At 42.4% G+C, this 8,778-nt stretch overlaps 2 protein-coding genes across 2 annotated transcripts in view; both read right to left on the bottom strand.

Annotated features, from left to right (window-relative positions):
• The window catches only part of rem2 (RAS (RAD and GEM)-like GTP binding 2), an 11,213-nt gene extending 7,453 nt beyond the window's left edge, over positions 1-3,760 (bottom strand). Inside the window, exons 1-3 of the mRNA XM_030774642.1 lie at positions 3,749-3,760; positions 1,223-1,550; positions 639-712 (exon numbers count right to left, since the gene is read on the bottom strand). Of these exons, the coding sequence (XP_030630502.1) occupies positions 639-712; positions 1,223-1,550; positions 3,749-3,760 (414 nt within the window). The remainder of the gene's footprint in view (positions 1-638; positions 713-1,222; positions 1,551-3,748) is intronic.
• A 2,858-nt stretch (positions 3,761-6,618) lies between these two features.
• Positions 6,619-8,204, bottom strand: LOC115812154 (somatostatin receptor type 5). The gene is made up of 3 exons (XM_030774641.1): positions 7,798-8,204; positions 6,776-7,199; positions 6,619-6,675 (listed from the first exon to the last, which is right to left on the bottom strand). The coding sequence occupies exons 1-3, from the start codon at positions 8,202-8,204 to the stop codon at positions 6,619-6,621; spliced, it is 888 nt and encodes a 295-aa protein (XP_030630501.1).
• Positions 8,205-8,778: the final 574 nt, after the last annotated feature.

Genomic DNA, 8,778 nt, shown 5'->3' with positions numbered 1-8,778 from the left:
CCTTGCTTGTGCGGCATTTTAATCTTGTCCATTCCGATAAGGATCAATGAGGGAGGAAAAAAAGCAGCGTGGAGAGGAGATCTATGATCTTGCTCCTGGCTCATGCTGTATATATGAGCGGAACAAACTATAAAAAAAAATAGAAACAGTTCTTCCCAATCCAAGGGAAACGGAAATGGATAATAACATCATAGCTACAGGGTAAAACACTACTATGCATGTATTCTCCCTCTTGCTCTGTCTCTCTATCTCTCTCTCCCTCTCTCACACACACACACACAAGCACGCACTCATTTCTCATTTCATTCCCAAATGTAATTCCCATTTCAAAGCAACAGAAATGTGTCTTACACGTTGAATTATCACTCAGACTAAGACACTGGATCATCACTCAGACTAAAACACTGAATTATCACTCAAACTAAGACATTGAATAGTCACTGAAGCTAAGGCATTACATCTGTAATGTATTTTAGACAGCAATGGCTGACAATCTGACAAATTTGTGTGTGTGTGTGTGTGTGTGTGTACATATATATATATATATATATATATATATATATATATATATATATATATATACACACACACAAACATATGCGTGTTTGTGTGAGTTTGTGTGTGTGTGTGAGTATCACCTGTTTCCAGTTGTCGTACACCATAATTGAGCTGTCTTCATCATCCACTGTCACCCTTCGCTGATAACCCTCATCTAAAAAAAATGGATATGTCTCTCACTCACAAACTTCAGATACATGCATACACACATAACCACCTACACAAGCACTCAGTCTTACACATAAACATAGCCACACACAAAGAAAGAACGAGAGAGACACAGAGGAAAACAATACTGAAACTAAAATAACTTCAATCCGTACTGTAAGGCTAGATCAAGCATTTTACATGGCATCTCCTATCACTCAGGGCAGATGAGACTCTCTTAGCTCCAGGCTTGGGTTACCATCCTGGCCTGATCAGTTACAGCATTCAACTGGTTTTCATTCTTTAAAAAGCTGGCAGTACCCAATTCACTTTCTCTTCTCACCTGGTATGAATCAAAAATACTACTGATACTTAACACCAGTTGTGGTCCTTTGATATTAAACAAATTATGTTGATCAATGTGAAGAAAAGTCATTCACACTGACTTTGGCTGCAGTCTTGGCTTACAAAAAAGAGAGCTTTAGCAGCTGCTTGAATTTCACAAACAAGACTTTACCGCTTGCTTGGGTTTCAGAGTCTACGGAGAGGGATCTGTCAGATAATCCTGCCAGGGACAGCGCCAGAGACGATTTGCCCACGCCGTTCTGGCCGAGAAGAACAATCCTCAGGGGACCACGGTATTTCTCCTGCGGCTGTGGGGCCTTATCAGAAGACCCTTCCTGAGTATCGCTGATGCTGACTGGTGGAGGTGCAGGCTCATCAAGTCCTGGTGTCCAATCATAGTCTTCCGATACTGCTTCTTCCCGCCTTAGTTGATGTTTTATCGGAAGAGGGGTGCTTCCTCTACGGAGAGGGGGTGCAGCAGAAAGAGTCAAACCATATCCCTGGAAAAACAAAACAAAACAAAACAAAACAAAACATAAAACTGAAATTATTTCAAGACCATCAGGACAGACAACACTGAAAGGTTACTTCAGTAAGATAGAGAATGATCTTCATTCACACTGGCACAATATATGTCCACATGAATAATCTAGTTTAATAAAATGAAAAACACAGCAGGAAACAGAGAAGTCATACACGGGTCCACTTAAGGGATCTCTGGAGTACTGTACATTAGAGAAAATGTAGGTCAAATCAGCCCGTGTCCTGACTCTCCTCAGCTGAGTGTGTATGCAGCCACACACACACACACACACACACACACACACACACACAAAGGCTCTCCAACAGACATCACAACACAAAAAAACAAACAGAGATAGAGAGCAAATTGGTGGGCAGTGGGTTGTCAGGGACTCAGGGCAGGTTTGTAATGCAGCTGTTTACAGCATTAGGTTGCAGGGACAGCTGCCATCAATATTAATACAGCAATTAATCTAGTTCCAGCTCTGCAGGGACTAATACCAGGAGTGTCAGGGACTCTGTTTGAATGATCTAAAGAATGACTGAGACTGTCCATGGAGGAAGACACATAGAGGCAGCCAATTACACTAATTGAGAGAAGTTAATTAATTAATCATAGCCTTCATTGTAAGTAACACACTAGGACAGAGAGCTGGTGTATAGAAGAGGTATATACTGTATCACCAGTTTGGGGGGTAGCAGCAACTCTTTGTATATAAAAGAATTTTAGGCAGTCAGTTACAATCAGTCAACAACAGCAACCACAATGATGATAATGATGAGGAGTAATAACAGACTAATAATACTGATAAAACAGTATACCACAAGAATGAATGTAAACTAATTTTGTTCTCGCCTTCCTTTCATTTTTCAACTTGAAGGAAAATGTTACAGTCAAAATAAAGGAAGGATTAGTCAACAGTGACCTTACAGGGCGTTCTTTCAGAACAAGCTACCAGAAAAGCTTCAGAGATGGAGATTCTGCAAGTATCTGGAACACCACTGGAGGGAGGTGACACTATTACTCCACGAGAAATCCTGGCTATTTGGCGTTTCACTGACGGTGATGGATAATGCAATCTGAGACATTGTTTCAGAGTCTCAGTCGGTGACTGACCTGGTCATGCAGTGTGGTTTACATTGCTTCTATGTTTATCTCGCCCACTCAGTGAATAACTCATGTCCCATAGACGTAGAATGGTGAGCTTGCAGTTGGAGTTTGTATTTATTGACATTTTACCTTACCCTCTGAGGAGATGAGCAGACATAAACTGTGTCAGGAAAATGCGACCCAGACTATAACAGAGAGCCTTAAGAATCCTCTCACCATGGGAAACAAGCACTTTGTTTGGACGTGCTCAAGACGTGCACTCGTTCGGCTTGTTGAAGAAAGGGTGAAGGATGAGTCATCTGACCATATGATTTTCTTTCCCCTCATTCAGCAGACCACTGCCTATGTACACCACTGTATTAAGGCGATGCACTTCAATCATATTATCCTCCTCCATGAAATTCTTGACCCGGTAGACTTATATCTACTCTCAATGCTTCAGAGTTGCTTATCTGTTTTGACTTACATCTGGAACTAATAAACAGACATCAGGAAGAGTGTGTGTTTTCCACTACAGTCGACTCTAGACTATTGTGTTTCTTCAAGCTAGCTTCAGTTTAGTCACTATTTGTGTGTAAAGCATTAGTAAGTTATGAGTAAGGCTCCTGTAAAACGAGCTCTCCTTTTTCAAAGTTCCTGAGATCTCCTCCTCCTCCAGACATTATGTCAAAACACCATGGTAACCAAAATAATGGACGACTGCTCGGTTTTATTAAATATTATGTTTAAAAAATATGGTGTGTAAATTGTATAAATCACTATAAACTACAGTAGTGTAGAAGGACCTATTTTCAATTTACTTTGTAGCAACCGTTTCCCCAAGTGTTTCCATTATTTTGGCAATTACATGTATGAATGGCACCATTCGAGAAAGACATTCACGTAAACAAAGTAACAGAATGCCTCCGGCAGACAAGACTAGCACCCTTACGGAGCAGCGCTGCAAGAGAGGGCGTGTACACCGAAAAAAGCGGCAACAGACGTTCAACCTGAGCAGAAACGTAAAAAGTAAGCGGACAAATAACAGGCATAAGTGATAATGATGGGGACGTCAGGCACTCTTACCTGCTCCGACATTGTATTCTGTTAACCTGTTCTCACAATGAAAGTCCTCGACTGGGATCAGCACCATCCATATCATGTCAGTAGTAAATGTTCAGTGACTCTTCGGCATCCTCTATTCGCGGGTATTCTTGGTTAAACCCATTCATATACTGTCACATGTCTGATAAAGACAAAAGAACGGTCCATAATTTCAAATAATGTCTTCCACGTCGATTTGGTTCAGTACGTTTGAGTCGTCTTCGTGTTTGTCTAGACGCTGTTTCTAATAACGCATCATACTACTGTACACCTGTACGTCCCTTTAAGTCTTGAGGGTGGCTTTCTATAGGCGCGCAGAAAGCGGTCCGCCCCTTTTCCATCTCAGCCAAAGAATGCGTTAGAGTACCTGACTGTGCCTCCATCTGGGCGTACTCAACAGTTATAAATCCCTCCTACACTCTCTCTCTCTTTCTTTCTCTCTCTCTCTCTCTCTCTCTCTCTCTCGTGAACTAGAATGTGATTGTGTCACCAGTGTCCTTGACATTTTCTTATAATTATTATCCTTCTTTCAAGATGCATCATGCTTATTGCTTGGCGATTCTCCAAGGCGCCGATTATGAATATTGGTCATGGTCATGCATTAACGCTGACGTGGCGAGTCATTTCTTCCTTTTTTTCCCCTCAGAGACTAATGCTGGAACTGCTGGTCAAGTGGATGATCTCATTGGGTGCAAACAAGTTTTGTTGCCTATGGGGTGTTGTATGCTCGCCTGAGTTAATCCACCGCTAGAGGGAGGCAAAGATTAGATATGGACTGACGATTGACCCTGCTCTCGTGGCCTGGTTGAATGTATTATTAGAGTAGCCTAAAAGGGGAATCTTTAATATAGCTTCTCAGCTGTTTCAACAAATTTCCATCACACTTTGCGTTTTTCACCTAATGAAACACTTAAGGACGAAGTAACAGTTGCAATGGTTTGAATCTGAATATTCATTGTTCATCTTTAACAACTGCCTCAGGATTTCTATTTTGGGCTTCCTACAACATGTCACTTTCACAGATTATCCCACAGAATTCTGCATCAGAAAACTGTGTAACAGCTCATAACAGACCAGGCGTAGATCAAGCATAGCACCATCACATTTAATTTTTAGGCACTTTAGCCTGGCTGAACATGAGGAGTTTATGCAGTAAACATACTGTGGAAGAGCAGCTCATTAATCTGGACTGTTAATTACCTCTCATCAGTCAATTGGAAGTCTGCTTTAAATACTTTGAATGGGCTTTGATGAAAGCAATGGCTTGTTTAATTCATTGCAAACCCGAAAACCATAACTGCTATCATTTGCAACTGTAACAAGTCTGTTAAAGTTTGATTAAGGTCAAACCACTCATGGGTATCCACTGCCAAACGGATGTGGTTCATGAACAGAGAATCCTACACAACATTTCAGATTCAGCCTTGTTACAGAATGGCTTCACTGGATTACTGACAGTTTGTATAACGTCTATACTGTCGACACATGAAGAGGCTTATTAATGGAGGTCGTGATCCATACGTTGTAAATGGACATAATTCTCTCTGTGTCCCCAAACATATTTCCATAATGTTCATATCTATTTCCAGACAAAACTCCATACTTTAATGTATGAGTCAGTTACTGATTAATTTGAGTATTCCCTTTATTGTCACATGATGGCCAGCCAAACGCAGTTTAAACAGTTTTACAAAATTACTTATCATTCATATTTTGCTAGTTTTTTGTAGTTCATAAAAAGCAGTTACAAATTTTCTGTAGTTTTTTTTCTCCACAACGTTGTCTTTGTCATTTACCAGTTATGGTTTTATTTGCGTTTGAACTCCACATACTGCTCAGCTGACGGCAAAATAACATTCTCCCTCGAAAATGGGTCTTTTTTTTTATCCAAAGGCTTTCATATCCAGCATGAATTTCCCAAAGGATCATCATGACATAACGTGGTCTCTGGAGTGATCTACAATAAGGGCAGAAGAATAGACTGTGCTCATTGATGGTCGCTGTGATGTTCTAAAGCCGCTGGCTGACTGCTCCCCACTGCTTGATCAAGCCAAATGAAAATGGATGTCTGAATCTCTCAGTCAAACCGAGTCAGATCAGACATGGACAGAGCGAAGGGAAGTAGAAATGGACTGATTTACAGAATTTGAAATAACAGATTCAAACATGGTGAACAGCTTGGTCTTAAATGGATCTGAAATATATATAGAGAGGTGGGTGATTAATGCCAAAAATTGTCAGAAATTGACATTCAGGCACATTATTCAAAGGCTATGTAGACCTAGCTGAATACATATACATAAATATACACACCCACTGAGAAATATTTAGATGTGATTGTATGTGCTGTGTGTGTGTGTGTGTGTGTGTGTGTGTGTGTGTGTGTGTGTGTGTGTGTGTGTGTGTGTGCATATATATATAACAGAGAGAGACAAGGAAAGGCAGAGCAGCTGGTGTGCTGGAACATTGTAAATGTGATGCTCCACCATAAAAACATTGAACCACAATCTTATGTTTCTATTCACTCTCACGGTGTTACTAAGCAACTCATGCTCCCAACACGGTTAAAAGGGACATGGATGTTCTTGAAGAACACACCTGTCCCTAAAGCAACAACAACGACAACAACAACAACAGAATTGTACGGTGTGTGTATTTGCATCTACGTATATGTAGAAATGTAATGTGCTCCTCTTTGTGTGTGTGTGTGTGTGTGTGTGTGTGTGTGTGTGTGTGTGTGTGTGTAACTGTGTATCACTGTGTAAGCCTTGGTGCAAGGGTGCAAGTGTGGGACACTGGTTGTGAAGGTGCTAGTTGTAGGGGTGGTGCTGGGATGATGCGTCTGTGCAGAGTTATGGCCCCCCATCGTTTCGGAAGAGCAGGGAAAAGTGCCCGTAACTGACGTAAGGCTGGTTTAGACAACAAGAAATATAAGGGAGGGTTCCAACAGGGAGCCAAACAGACCAGCAGGATGGCAGAGAGAGAGGCCACCTCCCACAGCAAGGATACCTCCGTATCAGACGATGACATGGTGGGGCTAGGAGACGGGGTGGAGCCCAGCGGCCAGTTGGGAGGTGAGGACATTGAGTTGACATGTGGTGACATGATATTGACAAACTCTAGAACGTAATAGGGCAGCCAGCTGACAGCAAACACCAGAGTGGAGCCAATGAGAAGTGCGGTGGCCTTCTTGTTCCGTCGGTCAGCTGACAAAGTACCGCGGCATCGATACAGGTGCGTGATGATCAGGCCGCAGTTGAGCGCGATGCAAAGAAGAGGGGCCACGTAGTAGACCAGGAACGCCGGGACGAGGAAACCAAGCCACTGACCCCTTCCCACCGACCACGTGCAACCCCCATCAAACTGGATATACGTGACCTTTGGCAGTGCCATGGTAACAGAGACCAGCCAGATCACTGCCACCGTGCCCGCTCTGAACAAAAAAGAGACTCTGGTCATATTCACTGTGACATCTATACACTCGTGCACGGAAAGAAGGTTTCATACCATTACAGAACAAAGTAAAAGGTGAATATTAGCGCAGCTACTGATCTGCTATCTTAGCACATTTCTCTGACGAATAAATATTTCAATGTAATGAATTTGCACTAATAACTGTGAAACGTGCAACTTCTGGAATAACAGACAGTTAACTGTTTCATAACAGCTGCCCAGGCCATTTGCATGAGCTATTTTCTGTTTTCTGGTATTTCCAGCAGAGTGTTGATGTTTAGCGTAAAAATTCCTTGAGATCAAGAGCTATTTTCCGTTATCATTTACATTGTAACTGTTACTTAGGAGAGTGTGCTGTTTTTGAGTGTTGTCATAAATGCACTTGTTGAGAAAAAAAAAATTCTACACAATGCATTACACTGTTCATTTTACTGCAATGAACAAGCGCACAGTGTAAACACTGTGTCTGGTCTTTTAACAGTGTAAAAATCATTCATGTGTGTAATAGTATAAAAGGCATTGGCCTCTCTGTGTGTGTGTGTGTGTGTGTGTGTGTGTCACTCTCTGTGGATACTTACACCTGTGTGGGGCTGGCTGGGGGCCTTGCGGGAGGAGCCACTATGCGGTAGCGAAGAACCGACAATGCAGCCAGACTGAAGATGTCTACACCGGCGGTGAGAGAGGTCATAAAACCCAGCAGCACACAGATACCTCCCCCTAGCTGCCAGTTCTGATAGCTGGCACTGAGGAGGACACATGGCAATGTAAGCAGGGCACACAGGTCTGCCAAGCTAAGGTTCAACAACAGAACGGAACTGGGCTTAGAGCGTCGCCGTCGGTTACGCATCAAAACCAACCACATGAGCAGATGGCCGCCGACCCCCACCAGCAGAGACAGGACGCTGACCAGAGGCAGCACCAGGGAGAAGGAGATTGTGGTGTTGGTTGACACAGTGTTGAAAAGAAGGTTCACAATGGCAGGCATGCTGACCCACAACAGCAGAGCTCTCCTTCTACTCTGTTACAGGACTGGGGGGAAGACAGAGAGAGAGAGAGAAAGACAGACAGAGAGAGAGAGAGAAAGAGAGAGAGAGAGAAAAAGAGAGAGAGAGCGAGAGAGAGAGAGAGAAAGGGGGGGGGGTTAAAAAGAGTGAGGCATCGAAAAGAGAAATTTGGCACTTTGTAATTATTGTTTCATTTGCATGGCTTTGGCGTGAGTAGATAATGCCTATCATGGCATGGAAAGAGACATTGACAGAGATGGTGACAAATGACTGGATATAAAGGCAAAGGCAGTCAAAAACTAAGCAATTATTCAATTCCTTCAAATTTGCATCACAAACAACATCAAACAGAACTGCATCCAATATAACTTTATGAAATTTGCTGTCTTGCTTGTCTTGATTGATAAACAACTGTGACTATGACTGTCTTTATTAATCTATGATTTATACTCGGTTAAGAGCAGAGTCCCATATGTGAAGTCCGCGAACATGTTTACATGCACACACACACACTCACAAAACATCAAAAGCACATTTGCGCTGTGCGTCAACACA

The sequence above is a fragment of the Chanos chanos genome, chromosome 5 (genome assembly GCF_902362185.1).
Source record: "Chanos chanos chromosome 5, fChaCha1.1, whole genome shotgun sequence".
NCBI lineage: Eukaryota > Metazoa > Chordata > Actinopteri > Gonorynchiformes > Chanidae > Chanos > Chanos chanos.
Note: the sequence above shows the minus strand (reverse complement) of the source record. Positions and strands in the feature narration are given on the sequence as shown.